Here is a 15,764-nt window from a genome sequence, read left to right as displayed (position 1 = left end):
CACTGCACTGAGGATCTCCTTGCTGAGGATGATGGTTTCCAGCCTGAGTGACAGAGCAAGACTTCATCTCCAAAAAAAAAAAAAAAAAGATTTAGTAATTCCAGTCTTAGGTGTTGACCGAAGAGAAATGAAAATGTTTAAACAAAATGTCATGTGCACACGTTTATAGGATATTTTTTCTTTATGGCCAAAACAACACAGATTTCCAGGTGAATGTGTAAAGAAATTATGGTATATTCATATAATTGAGTTGTAAGAAGAAATAAGTAAATAGTAAAAAGGAACAGTAAAAAGAAATGCAGCAATGTAAATGATTCTCAGATTTATGCTGTATGAATGAAGCCATACAATAAAATATATATTCTTTCAATTTTTTTTTTCCCAGACAGAGTCTCCCTCTGTCACCCAGGCTGGAGTGCAATGGCGCGATCTTGGCTCACTGCAACCTCCGCCTCATGGGTTCAAGTGACTCTCCTGCATCAGCCTCCCAAGTAGCTGGGATTACGGATGCCCACCACTGCGCCCAGCTAATTTTTTGTATTTTTAGTAGAGCTGGGGTTTCGCCATGTTGGCCAGGCTGGTTTTGAATTCCTGACCCCAGGTGATCCGCCCGCCTCTGCCTCCCAAAGTGCTGGTATATTCTTTCTATTTATATGAAATTCTAGAAAAAGAAACGTAATGTATAATAGGAAACAGATCAATTGTTCTCTGAGGCTGTGGATGACAGGCAATTTGTTTTCTTGGAAAGGGCACACAGTAACTTTTTAAGGAGACAGAAATGTTCTATATATTGATTATGATGATGGCTGCATGGTAAATGTTAGGTACCAGCCCCAGCCCCATACGTGGGTGCCCTTAGTCCCGGCAGTGACGAGGGATTGGGAAAAGGAAATAAAGACCGAGACACAGGCGTAGAATTTACAGCATAGGTCCAGGGGATCAACGCAAGCATGGGAATTGAGTTGGCCCCAGCTCTGGGCTCCAAACACTTTTCTTATGTGCCTAATCTCATCGATCTTACGGTTGTGGAGGGGAGGGTGAAGGGATAGGTAAGATAGCCAGGGGAGAGCATTTGAGATCCTTCTAAGACATGCCAAACTAGTACTCTGAGCATTTAATAGCATTTGAGATCCTTCTAAGACATGCTAAACTAGTACTGTGAGTTTAATCACTGATTTTTATCAGGGTGTGGCTGCATCAGAAGTATAGCAGATGAGGAGCAAGCATAGAGGACATAGAGCAATTAAAATCACTCCATATTCTGAGAACCTAGGCAGAGCCTGAGGTGTTCCATGATCTCTGCCCTGCAAGGTTTTTCTCCTCCTTGCCAGCTTCCATCTGCAAAGACCCTCCCGGATTGTGAACAGAGGTCACCTCCCTTCTCAGAGATCTTTTATAAGCCCTCTTTACGAGGGCCTCATGCAGTTTCCATGTTGAGAAGGCATTTGTGGGAGCAGAGTAGTATTCCCTGCTCTGCAACCACCCTGCGGTGTTCCCCGATATTATTGCGCTCGCAGATGGTCTTTACCTTAGGCCTCCTGTTGCTGCTTGATTTCTAATTAACTGCACCAATAATATAGTTTAGTTTGGTGTATAAACTTCAGTGTACTGTGAGCCAATCAAGCTTATAATTATTTACCTAGAATTAACATAGGTCTCCCACTGGCCATCTTGACCCACAGTAAAATTTTCAAAACTCAATGTATATGTAAAAGACATATATTGAATTTTATATGGTACTTTACCACGATGAATTAATTTTGAAAATAAGTTATATCTAGCGGGGCATGGTGGCTCATGCCTGTAATCCCAACACTTTGGGAGGCTGAGGCAGGCAGATCCTCTGAGGTCAGGAGTTTGAGACCAGCCTGACCAATATGGTAAAACCCTATCTTTAAAAAAGAAAAGAAAGAAAAAAAGTTACATCTAAAATATAGTGTGCAGCATCATGTCCTAGATCACCAACAAACATAAATTAGCAGACCAGAATTTGTGAAGATAGGAACAATTCAAAACTGAAATGTGAAGTATTAATAGCTCTAGGTGAATGGCTCAGGAAGGAGGCTTCAAAAGTATGTACTCATTTTAGGATTCTCTTTTAAACTGATATTCATGGATTAAATACATTGGTAGCTCTGAGTAGTTGATGAAGGGATAGAGGAGATAAAAAGAATTCCAAGATTTTAAGCCTAGGATTCATTCTTCAACTATGTGTTGATGAATTATATCTTGGTCATTGGAGTTATATAGGTATTTTGGGCTGAGCGTGGTGGCTTACACCTGTAATCCCAGCACTTTGGGAGCCTGACACAGGTAGGTCACGAGGTGAGGAGATCAAGACCATCCTGGCCAACAAGGTGAAACCCTGTCTCTACTAAAAATACAAAAATTAGCTGGGCAAGGTGTGAGCCTGTAGTACAGCTACTAGGGAGGCTGAGGCAGGAGAATTGCTTGAACCCTGGAGGCAGAGGTTGCAGTGAGTCAAGATCATGCCACTGCCTTTCCAAAAAAAAATAAAAAAGTAATTTTGATGAATACAGTCACCACGTTAATGGACCAAACATTGTTTGAGAATTACATACATTAAACCATTAATTTGAAGTGTGATTAGTGTTAGGAAAGTAGAAAGTATTATGGTAATTCTTAATAGGGGACCTAAATTAAGAATGAGGAGGGTGGAGAATGAATAGTCATTAAGCAGGTGAATTTGTGGAGAAAGATTGTTCCAGGTAGAGAGAACAGCACACCCAAAGGCCTTGAATCAAGGAAAAACATGATGAGTTTAAAGAACTAAAGTTTATTACTACTAGAATTACGGGTCTAAGATAACATGAGATTGAGGCTGGAAGAATAGATAATCATGATTTTGAAGTTGTGGTAAGAACCTTTTTAAGAATTATAGTAGCTGAAACCTGATCAAATGTGTGTGTTTTTTTTTAAGATCACTCAGGCTGCTATCTAAAGAATGGATTAGACAGTGATGAAAGTAGAAGCAGGAAGAACAATGTTTCACTTGTTTATTGCTGAATAACAAAGAACCTTGAACTTACTGGGCAATCAGCTATCATCCCAGAGTTTCTCAGGATTCCCTTCCTTTGGTTGTAACCTCATGGTGGTGTGCTAATATCATCTCAAAGAATTCCTTATTTGGCCAGGCAGACAGCTCATACCTGTAATCCCAACACTTTGGGAAGCTGAGGTGGTCGGATCATTTGAGCTCAGGATTTTGAGACCAGCCTAGGCAACATGGCAAAACTCCGTCTTTACAAAAAATACAAAAAAGGAACTGGGTATGGTGGTGCACTTTTGTAGTACTCTTGTACTCGGGAGACTGAGGTGGGAGAATTGCTTGAGTCAGGGAGGTGGAGGTTGCAGTGAGGTGAGATTGTGCTACTGCACTCCAGCCTGGGCAACATAGTGAGACCCTGTCTCAAAAAAAAAAAAAAAGGATTCCTTATTCAAATATCTAGTGGTTGATTCAAATATCTGGTTGTTGGCTTTGACCTCAGCAGGATCTGTTGGTCAGTATGCCAACTCGTTGCTTGGGCTTCCTTAAGTTTGGAAGCTTGAATCCAAAGGCTTGTGGAGAGAGAGAGATGCCTTTTCTAACCTAACATTGGAAATCATCACATTCTTCCATAGAATTTCTTTGCTAAAGCAAGTCTTTAGTGGCAGCTTGAAGCAAAGAGGGATGAGACTACAACTTGATGCTTGGGAAAGCATCAGGAGATTAATGTACATATTTTAGTAGCCCCACAAGGAATTATGCTATTGCATCAGGGGAGGGAGATAACATTATCTTAGTCTTGGTGGCTATAGTAAAAGAAAGGAAGGTCGATAGGTTCAAGAGTTTAAACTAACAGAAGACAGACTTTTATGATGGGGGGAGGGTGAAGGAGTAAGAATAAATGATGTGGCCTAAGCTTGGATAACTAACATCCTGCCACATGATTGATACAGTATATGTAATGTTAAATAGTTAGCTTTATGGTCTCATTCACTGATGTAGGGAACATGGAGGGATGAGCAAGGTTGAAGGGAGTGAAAATGAAATGAGACATGAATATGAGTTTGAGAAATCTGTGAAACATGCAAAAGTCAACAATTAGAATAAAGGTCTATTCAGAAAATAGAAATTAAGTAATCATCAGAATATAGATGATAGCTGAAGGAATTGCAAAAGAATAGAGAGTGAGACAGGAAAAAACAGACTGGAGAGTTTTAAAAAATTATAGCATTTAAAGGTTGGAGAAAAGGAAGGGGTCATTTTTCGTTTTGGTAATTTTCAGATAAAACTGAAGATTGGTATGAATATTTAGAAGTCACTTACATACTGATGATAATTGAGACTATGAGAATAAACATGTTCCCAGTGGGAAAGTAAGTATAAAAGGTAAATAACAAGTACTCTCTATTGAGGACCTCCACAGTTAAATTTAATGGAGTTGCAAGTAATTGAAAGTTAATCAAAGATATTATAGAAATAGTGTAGGCAGAATTTTAAAGAATTATGATATCAAATATGTCATAATTCTTTGATATATTTGAGAGTTTGAAATTTTTTATTTTTTTTTTAATTTTATTTTTCTAGAGATAGGGTCTTGCTCTGTCATCCAGGCTGGAATGCAGTAGCATGATCATAGCTCACTACAGCTTGAAACTCCTTGGCTCAAGCAGTCCACCCGCCTCAGCCTCCTGAGTAGATAGGATTATGGGTACAGGAAACCACACTGGGCTAATTTTTATTTTTTGTAGAGTACGTTGCCCAGGCTGGTTTTGAACTCCTGGCCTCAAGTGATCCTTCCCTTATCAGTCTCCCAAAATGCTGAGATTACAGATGTGAGCCACTGTTCCTGGCCTGAAAATGTTTAAGTATCAAATTGAGACAAGGGTGTATAGTCCAGAGTTGATGATAAAACAAATAAATAATTTCTTTAAAAAGTAGACAAGGCTATTGGATATTATTTGAAAAAGTTATTGGTAATTTGAGAAAAATTTCATAGTCTGATGTTGGATTCTAGAATGCCTGAAGCTAATAAAGGAATATCTAGTATAGTTATCAAATTTAAAAGTCATATGGATAAGAAATCCATTAATTTTGGAGAAGTATGACCCATGAATAATGCTAGTAAACTAGGCAGCACGGGAAGTGACTTATTTTGAACTGATTTTTAAATTATTATTTTTTTGAGACAGGATCTCACTCTGTCACCCAGACTAGACTAGTGCAGTGCCTCACTGCAGCCTCAACCTCCTAGGCTCAAGCAGTCTTCCCACCTTAGCCTCATAAATAGCTGGGATATAGGCGTGAGCCAGCATGCCTGGTTAATTTTTTTTTTCTTTTACCCAAGGGCTCAGACCAAGCCTGGTTAATTTTTTTCTATTGTTTGTAGAGACATCTTCTTGCAGTCTTCCCTAGGTTGATCTCAAATTCCTTAGCTCAGGCAATCCTCCTTCCTTGGCCTCTCAGAATACTGGGATTATAGATTATAGACATGAGTAACTGTACTCAGCCTTTATTCAACATTTAACTTTCTTTTTTTTTTTTTTTTTTTTTTTTTTTTTTTTTTTGAGATGGAGTCTGGCTCTGTTGCTCAGGCTGGAGTGCAATGGTGCAATCTCAGCTCACTGCAACCTCCACCTCCTGGGTTCAAGCAATTCTCCTGCCTCAGCCTCCTGAGCAGCTAGAACTACAGACACATGCCACCATGCCCAGCTAATTTTTTGTATTTTTAGTAGAGATGGGGTTTCACCATATTGGCCAGGCTGGTCTCAAACTCCTGACCTCATGATCCACCCACCTCAAGACTCCCATAGTGTTGGGACTATAGGGGTGAGCCACGGCACCCCGCCTCAACATTTAATTTTTAAGTCCCTTAGCTTAACTGGACCTTCATTTTTTATTTTTTATTTTTGACCTTCATTTTTGTAGAAATAATTTTTTTTCTTTCTACTTACCTCAAAGTGAGAGTTGCTCTTTTTTAATTTACATATTTTTAGAGCAGTATGGGTCAATTTTGACTTTATCTTCTTGTAATAACCTTTTGCAGGAAAGTAAATCATCAGTTTACCTATGATGTGTAATCTTGCTATGGAAAATAGAGAAGTACTCCCTTTTACCTGTGTAAAAACTTACTTAAATAACTAGCTGTGTCCAATTTTGTCTATGTGTGATTTATTGTCTCTTTCAGTAAATGGAGTTCCCTCTCGAAGTCCAAGATTAGTTGCTTCTGGGGATGACTCTGTGGATAGTTTGCTGCAGCGGATGGTACAAAATGAGGACCAAGAGCCCATGGAGAAAAGTATTGATGCTGTGATTGCAACTGCCTCTGCACCACCTTCCTCCAGTCCAGGCCGTAGCCATAGCAAGGACCGAACCCTGGGAAAACCAGACAGCCTTTTAGTGCCTGCAGTCCCAAGTGACTCTTGCAATAATAGTATCTCAATCCTATCTGAAAAGTTGACAAGCAGCTGTTCACCCCATCATATCAAGAGAAGTGTAGTGGAAGCTATGCAACGCCAAGCTCGGAAAATGTGCAATTATGACAAAATCTTGGCCACCAAGAAAAACCTAGACCATGTCAATAAAATTTTAAAAGCCAAAAAACTTCAAAGGCAGGCCAGGACAGGGAATAACTTTGTGAAACGTAGGCCAGGTCGACCTCGGAAATGCCCCCTTCAGGCTGTCATGTCAATGCAAGCATTCCAGGCTGCCCAGTTTGTCAACCCAGAATTGAATAGAGGTGAAGAAGGAGCAGCACTGCACCTCAGTCCTGATACAGTTACAGATGTAATTGAGGCTGTTGTTCAGAGTGTAAACCTGAACCCAGAACATAAAAAGGGGTTGAAAAGAAAGAGTTGGCTACTGGAAGAACAGACCAGAAAAAAGCAGAAGCCATTACCAGAGGAAGAAGGGCAAGAGAATAATAAAAGGTAATTCCTCATTTAACATGTTATCTGAGTAGTGGAAACTAGCTTTGAGCAACTATAATGTAACTGTGTAGCTGAATTATTAATTTCATCTTACTGCCTTTCACTTTTTACTATATGAGACCTATTCTTTCCAAAAACCGTTCTTATATATTGCTTTTACAAGTTATAATTAAGAACCAGAGAGGCTAGGCATGGTGGCTCACACCTGTAATCCCAGCACTTTGGGAGGCCAAGGTGGATGGATTACTTGAGGTCAGGAGTTTGAGACCAGCCTGGCCAACATGGTAAAATCCTGTGTCTACTAAAAATACAAAAATTAGCTAGTTGTGGCAGTGCATGCCTGTAATCTCAGCTACTCAGGAGACTAAGGCAGGAGAATCACTTGAATCCAGGAGGTAGAGGCTGCAGTGAGCTAAGATTGTGCCACTTCACTCCAGCCTGGGTGACAGAGCATGACCCTGATTCAAAAACAAAAAAGAAGCAAAGGGCATATAACAATCCACTCTGAACCCTCTCACTTTACAGACAATGGAAATGAAGGCCCAGACAGATAATATATTTTATCCAGTATAGAGGTGTGTGAGTGAATTTTTTTTACTCTTCTCTGTGATCATTTTACGTGTATACAACATTTTGCGTGTCCATTCATTCATTGATGATACCTGGGGTGTTTCCATACATTAGCTCTTCTGCATAATGCTGCTGACAGTGGATATTAAAATACCTCTTTTAGACCCTGCTCTAATCTTGGATATATTCTCAGAAGTGGAATTACTTGATCATATGACATTTCTACTTTTGATTTTTTGAGGAACTGTCATACTGTTTTCCACAAAGGCTATAACATTTTCCATTCCTGCCAACAATGCACAAGGATTTCAGTTACTTTACATCTTCACCAATATTTGCTATTTTCAATTTTTTTGATAACAGCCATCCAAATGAGTATGAGATGGGTATCTCATTGTAGTTTTAATGTGCTGTTCCCTAATGATTAGTGACAAACATTTTCATACACTTACTGGCCATTTGTATATCTTCAGAGAAATGTCTACTCAATCGCTTTTTCAACTTTTTGATTGGGTTGTTTGGTTTGTTGTTGAGTTTTAGGAATTCTCAATATATTCTGGATATTAGTCTGTCATCAGGCATATAAGCCAGTCTTTTCTCCCATTCTGTGGATTGCCTTTTTACTTTGTTTATGCTGTCTTTTGATGTACAAACGTTTCTAATTTTATGAATTCCAATTGTCTGTTTTTTCTATAAAGCTATGGTAATCAAAACAGTATGGTAGTAGCAGAAAGAGAGAGATATATAGACTAAGGGAGTAGAATAGAGCACCCAGAAATAAAACCTTGCATACATGGTCAGATAATTTTTGCCAAAGTGCCAAAACCATTCAGTGGGGGAAAGGACAGTCTTTTTAACAAATTGTACTGGGAAAACTGGGTATCTGCATGCAAATGAATGAAGTCGTAGTCTTAGTTTAAACCATATACGACATTTAACTCAAAACGGATCAAAGATGTAAAATCTAAGACTGTAAACTCTTATGAGAAAATACAGGGCAAAAGCTTCACAGCATTGAATTTACATCTAAGTGATTTCTTAGATGTAAAAAGAAAGGGACAGGGCCGGGCGCAGGGCGCAGTGGCTCACACCTATAATCCCAGCACTTTGGGAGGCTGAGGCGGGTGGATCACAAGGTCAAGAGATCGAGACCATCCTGGTCAACAAGGTGAAACCCCGTCTCTAATAAAAATACAAAAATTAGCTGGGCATGGTGGTGCGCACCTGTGGTCCCAACTACTCGGGAGGCTGAGGCAGGAGAATTGCTTGAACCCAGAAGGCGGAGGTTGCGGTGAGCCGAGATTGTGCCATTGCACTCCAGTCTGGGTAACAACAGCCAAACTCTGTCTCAAAAAAAAAAAAAAAAAAAAAAAAAAGGAAGGGACAGGCAATAAACCATATTTTATTATTTATTTATTTATTTTGAGACAGAGTTTCACTCTCACCCAGGCTGGAATGCAGTGGCACAACCTCCGCTCACTGCAACCTCTGCCTCCCAGGTTCAAGCAATTCTCCTGTCCTACTTGGATTACAGGCGCCTGCCACCACACCCAGCTAATTTTGTATTTTTAGTAGAGATGGGGTTTCACCATGTTGGCCAGGCTAGCCTCAAACTCCTGATCTCCAGTGGTCTGCCCATCTCAGCCTCCCAAGGTGCTAGGATTACAGGTATGAGCCACCTCACCCAGCCCATATTAAATATTTTTTAATGAACCAATATAATGTTCATCATTTATAAATGACTTTTCTTAATGTGGCACATTCACTCTTACTCGTATTCTCTGTCTTCTCTCCTAGTGAATCCTGTATTGAGTGGGTTTTATTTTTTTTTCCATCCATCTATGTAAAAATAATATATTTTTTTGATTTCAAGAGCAATACATGCTGGTTATAAATAATTTAATTAAACTAATAGTTTACTGATTTAAAAGTAAAAGTCTCTTTTTACCTGCTCTTTCTTCCTCTTATCCCATTCTTCTCTCAGTGAATGACCCTATTAACAGTACACTGTGTATTCTTTTTTTTTTTTTTTTTTTTTTTAAAGATGGGGTTTCACCATGTTGGTCAAGCTGGTCTTGAACGCCTGACCTCAGGTGATCCGCTCGCCTTGGCCTCCAAAGTGCTTGGATTACAGACGAGAGCCACCAAGCCCGGCCCATTGTATATTCTTTAATACTGAGTGCTTGTCATCAGAACATACAGAATTACCTTATTCCATGGTAGGAATGTATCATAATTTATGTAATTATGCTCTTGTGATTGACTGGATCTTGCTTTCTTATATTTAGCTCTTCCTTCCTTCCTTCCTTCCTTCCTTCCTTCCTTCCTTCCTTCCTTCCTTCCTTTCTTTCTTTCTCTTTCTTTCTTTCTTTCTTTCTTTCTTTCTTTCTTTCTTTTTATTTATTTATTTATTTTTTAATAAAGACAGGGTTTCACCATGTTGGTCAGTCTGGTCTTGAACTCCCGACCTCAGGTGATCCATCCGCCTTGGCCTCCAAAGTGCTTGGATTACAGGCATGAGCCACTACCCCCGGCCTATTTAGCTCTTTATATCACTTACATAATACTGAGTATTAGCTATGAGTTAGAGGTTTATTTTAATTTTCTTTCAATACTTTTTGATTAGTTTAGACTTTCCCAACTTACTTGAAATGATACATTTATCATATTCTAAGTTTTGTTGTTGTTGCTGTTGTTGAGGTAGAATCTTGCTTTGTCGTCCAGGCTGGAATGCAGTGGTGCAGTATCGGCTCACTGCAACCTCCGCCTCCTGGATTCAAGTGATTCTCATGCCTCAGCCACCCAAGTAGCAGGGATTATAGTCATGCACCACCACACACAGCTAATTTTTGTATTTTTAGTAAGATGAAGTTTCCCCATGTTGGCCAGGCTGGTCTTGAAGTCGTGGCTTCAAGTGATCTGCCTGCCTGGGCCTCCCAAAGTGCTAGGATTATAGGCATGACCCACCATGCCCAGCCCTAATTTTTTATATATTATTATATCTTAGGGTCATTTCAAATTTTTTTTTAATCCCGTTTCCATGGAATATTTTTATATTCTTTTCTATCAGTTTATTTTGGTATCTCTGTCATAACAATTTAATTATTGAAGCTATAAAATACTGACAAGGAGGATGATTTCTGCCTTTACTGTAGTTTGAGACATCTTGACTATTTATGTTAGGAAGGGTCATCTTAAAAATATGCTTCAAGAAAAGGCTTTCGTCAGCCTGAGCAACATGGTGAAAACCCATCTCTACCACAAAATACAATAAATTAGCTGGACATGGTGGCATGCATGCCTGTGGTCCCAGCTACTTGGGAGGCTGAGGTGGGAAGATCACTTGAACCCGGGAAGCAGAGGTTGCAGTGAGCCTAGATTGCACTACTGCACTCCAGTTTGGATGACAGAATGAGACTTTGTCTCAGCAACGAAAAAAGGCTTTTGTTTAGGTTAGCCTTTCTATTCCAGCAAATTCTAGTCTCAGGTTCAGCAAAATTAAACACATACTTTTTCACAAGATTGTATTCTGAGATTTGAAGAGACTATAAAGAGAAAGATATAATTTCTGCCCTCAAGAGATTGTATAGGAAAGGACATGACACATTGAGTTCCCAGAGACAGCAATAGTTTTTCAACTTGTTCTAACCGGAGCTTACAATAGTACTTGTTGTATAATATATATTTGTTCATTTATTTTTTCAATAAGTATTTGTTGCAAGATTATTACATTTCATGTACTTAGAATAGATACAGTGGTGAGTAAATCTAGAAACTTCTCCTACCTTTATGGATCCAAGTGCTATTATGAAGAATTACTTAGAGTTACAAGAGTACTGTATATAATAGAAATAATTGACTTGCTTTCCCTGAACAAGTAAGGACTGTGCTAAAATTGTGAAGAATAGGCTTCGTGTGTTATTTAAAGGAGTGGCGAGAGAGCAAACATTTTAGGTAATAAGTCTGAAAAGGCATGACAGTTTCAGGCAAGTGAAAGAAAGCTTTTGTGATCAAAATATGGAGTACAGAGTAGCATGGGATTCAGATAGAAATTGCAGGAATTAGATTGTGCCAAGAACCTTGTATGGTATGTTAAAGATTTTGGTCGCTATTTGTTGATTAATAATAAACCAGAATGCAAAGCAATAGTTTAATGGTTATGGGGTGGGCTTTTAGGCTCGGAAAACCTAGGTTCAAATTCTGGTTCTAAAAAGAAAAAGGTATATTTTTTAAAACACTTAAATTATTCCTGTAAAAAATAAAATAAGGCCAGGTGTGGTAGCTCACAACTGTAATCCCAGCATTTCGGGAAACCAAGGCAGGAGGATCACTTGAGGCCAGGAGTTCAAGACCAGCCTGAGCAATGTGGCTGGTTGTAGCTACCCTGTCTCTTTACAGACAATTTTTTTTCTTTTTTTTTTTTTTTAAGATGGAGTCTCACTCTGTTGCCCAGGCTGGAGTGTAATGGCGAGGTATCGGCTCGCTGCAACCTCTGCCTCCTGGGTTCAAGCGATTCTCCTGCCTCAGCTTCCTGAGTAGCTGGGACTATAGTCAGGTGCCACGACACCCAGCTAATTTTTGTATTTTTAGTAGAGATAGGGTTTCACCATCTTGATCAGGCTGGTCTCGAGCTCCTTACCTCATGATCTGCCTGCCTTTGCCTCCCAAAGTGCTGGGATTACAGGCATGAGTCACCACACCTGGCCAGTTTTTTTTTTTTTTTGAGATAGGGGTCTTGCTCTGTTGGGCAGGCTGGAGTGCAGTGGCACAATCTCAGTTCACTGCAACCTCCACCTCCCATGCTCAAGTGTCTCCAACCCTCCACCCCCAGTGGCTGGGACTACAGGCAGGCACCACCACGCCTGGTTAATTTTTGTGTTTTTTATAGAGATGGGGGTCTCACTATGTTACCCAGGCTAGTTTCGAACTCCTGCACTCAAGCGATCTGCTCACCTTGACCTTCCAAAGTGCTAAGATTACAGATGTGAGCCACCACACCTGGCCCATCTCTACAAAAAATTTAAAAATTAAATAAGCGTGGTGGCTCGTGTCTGTGGCTCTTCTAGTTATTTGAAAAGCTAAGGTGGGAGGATCACTTACACTCAGGAGGTTGAGGCTGCAATGATCTGTGTTTCTGCCACTGCACTCTAGCCTCGGTTACAGATTGAGACCTTGTCTCTAAAAATGTATACATTATTATAAGTCATATAATAACCCCATTTGAATTTTTATTGTTCTTGTTGTTGAGACAGCTTCTCACTCTGTTGCTCAGGCTGAAGTGCAATGGGGAGATCTTGACTCACTGCAACCTCGAACTCCTGGGTTCAAGCGATTCTCCTGCCTCACAGCCTCTTGAGTAGCTGGGATTACACATGCCCACCACCACACTAGCTAATTTTTGTATTTTTAGTAGAAATGGGGTTTCACCATATTGGCCAGGCTGGTCTCAACTTTCTGACCTCAAGTCCACCCACCTTGGCCTCCCAGAGTGCTGGAATTACAGGAGTGAGCCATTGCACCTGGCCGAAAAAAAATATTTAAGGGCTTGCTAAAGCTGGCCATGCCAATAGTCTCAGCTACTCTGGAGGCTGAGGCTGGAGGATTAGTTGAACCCAGGAGTTTGAGACCAACTTGGGCAATAGCAAAACTCTGTCTCTAAAAACAATTTCATGAAAATAAGAAATTGAAAGAACAAGTGAATGAGCCTGAAAGTGGTATTGGAAAAATTTAAAACATATACCTTAAATTAATAAAATAAGGCAAATGTATAAAAGAAAGAGTCACTTAAGACCACAGTCAGTTCTTTGAAAAGTAATAAAACAGACAAATTGCTGGTAAGGCCGATCAGTAGGAATGAGAAAGGGAATAATTAGGGATTTAAAAGGAAATAAAGTGTATGTAAGAAATTAAAAATTTATGACTGTAAGAACTGTCGAAAGGGACATATTCCTAGAAAAATATAATTTTAATAAAATATACTCAAAAGAAATTACCTGAGCACTCCTATTGCATAAATTGAATCTATTATTTAGTCTTGCCACAAGGACAGCATCAGGCTCAGTTTTAACTTCTTTGAAGAAAAATTATTCCCATCTCATTAAAGAGAATATGGGCTGCAAAGGGAAGAGGATACACCTAAAGAGAATAAATACATTAACAGGCCATGTGATGTGGCTCACTCCTCTAGTCCCAGCACTTTGGGAGGCAGAGGCAGGCAGATTGCTGGAGCCGAGTGATGTGAGACCAGCCTGAGCAACATGGGGAAACTCCATCTCTATAAAAAACTTAAAAACCAGCCAGGCATGGTGGTGCACACCTGTAATCCCAGCTGCTCAGGAGGCTGAGGCAGAATTGCTTGACAGGGAGCCAAGATCACACCACTGCACTCCAGCCTGAATGACGGAGTGAGACTCTGTTGCAGGAAACAAAACAAAACTGGGTGCCTGTAGTCCCAGGTGCTAGGGAGGCTGAGGTGTTAAGGCTGCAGTGAGCCATAATCTTGCCACAACACTCCAGCCTAGGTGACAGAGTAAGACCCTGTCTCAAAAAACAAGCAAACAGAACAATAAGAGACAAACAGGAGAATACATAAACATAAGCTAAGTAAATTTTCTGTCAAGGTAATACCCATATAAATATTCAGGAGGTAACTATATACTTTCCCTGTTCTTGAACCCCTTTTCTTGCCAGAAGCTGTAACCAGTCTCCTGACTTTTAAGGTAATCACATATTTATCTTTTAAAATACTGTTTAAGTGTGCAGCTCCAAACAACACAGCTTCATCTTCCTGAATTTCATGGAAATCTGATTATACAGGTTGGGTGCCATTACTCATGCCTGTAATTTCAGCACTTTGGGAAGCCTAGGTGGGCAGATTGTTTGAACTCAGGAGTTTGAGTCTAGCCTAAGCAACATGGCAAAACCCCATCTCTACTAAAAATACAAAAAGCCAGTTGTGGTGGCACATGCCTGTAGTCCCAGCTACTCAAGAAGCCAGGTGGGAGGATCTCTTGAGTCCAGGAGGTGGAGAGCACAGTGAGCCAAGATCACGTTACTGTACTGCAGCGTGGGTGACAGAGTGAGACCCTGTCTCAAAAAAAAAACAAAAAAATTAATTATAGAAGACATATACTTTTGTGTCTCACCTTTTTTTGCTCAACATATTCATGTTAAATTGTGTATGTTACTACATGTTGCTGTAGTTTTCACTCAATATGTCGTAATTCATTGTTGGTGTGTAATACAGTTCTTCCATATATCTCTATATAAAATGCCTTACAGAAATTAGTACCCATATCCACCGGTGGATATTAGAGGAATATTAAAAGCAGTTTTTTGGGATAATAACCTCAAATTGAAAATAATCCAAGAGTAAATGGGAAGCCGAGGTGGGTGGATCTCCTGAGGTCATGAGTTTGAGACCAGCCTGGCCAATATGATGAAACCCTATTTCTACTAAAAATACAAAAAAATTACCCAAGCATGGTGGCAGGTGCCTGTAATCCCAGCTACTTGGTAGGCTGAGGGAGGAGAATTGCTTAAACCTGAATGGCAGAGGTTGCAGTGAGTCAAGATTGAACCACTGCACTCCAGCCTGGGCAACAGAGCAAGACGCCATTTCAAAAAAAAAGATAAATGAATCTAGCATAAGGACTGTGAAAAAAGAAGGAATTTCACAAGCCGTCACTGCAGCTGTGCCAGCAGGTGTGAAAACTTAACTTTTTCCAAGATATCTTTTTATCTCATATTGAAAATGTAGTTTTTATGTGGGCATAGGATTGCCTTAAGAAAGGTATACCAGAAGAGGCATGGTGACTCACGCCTATAATCGCAGCACTTTGGGAAGCTGAGGCGAGTGGATCACCTGAGATCAGCAGTTCAAGACCAGCCTTGCCAACATGACAAAACCCTGTCTCTATTAAAAATACAAAAGTTAGCCAGACATGGTGGTAGGCACCTGTAATCCCAGCTACTCAGAAGACTGAGGCAGGTAGAATTGCTTGAGCCCGGGAGACAGGGGTTGCAAGGAATCAGGATCACACCACTGCACTCCAGCCTGGGTGAGGGAATGAGACTCTGACTCAAAAAAAAAAAGCAAAGTAAACCAGACACAAATGGACATATATTGTACGATTCCACCAGGATGAGGAACCTGGAACAGACAAATTCATACAGGCAGGAAGTAGAATATTGGTTATTAGGGGTTGGAGAGAGCATGGAATAGAGTTTTTCTTTAATAGGGTCAGTTATACTGTCTGGGA

General features: G+C 40.1%; 1 protein-coding gene across 12 annotated transcripts in view; it reads left to right on the top strand.

Moving 5' to 3' along the window:
- The window catches only part of ASH1L (ASH1 like histone lysine methyltransferase), a 229,878-nt gene that overhangs the window by 111,643 nt on the left and 102,471 nt on the right, over positions 1 to 15,764 (top strand). For all 12 annotated transcript variants that reach the window (XM_035279531.3, XM_078355858.1, XM_078355853.1 and 9 more), the window contains one exon: positions 6,192 to 6,933. In XM_035279531.3, coding sequence (XP_035135422.2) covers positions 6,192 to 6,933 — 742 coding nt within the window. The remainder of the gene's footprint in view (positions 1 to 6,191; positions 6,934 to 15,764) is intronic.

The sequence above is a fragment of the Callithrix jacchus genome, chromosome 18 (assembly GCF_049354715.1).
Source record: "Callithrix jacchus isolate 240 chromosome 18, calJac240_pri, whole genome shotgun sequence".
NCBI classification, from domain to species: Eukaryota; Metazoa; Chordata; class Mammalia; order Primates; family Cebidae; genus Callithrix; species Callithrix jacchus.
The sequence above is the reverse complement of the archived record's forward strand: the minus strand, read 5'-3'. Positions and strand labels throughout refer to the sequence as shown.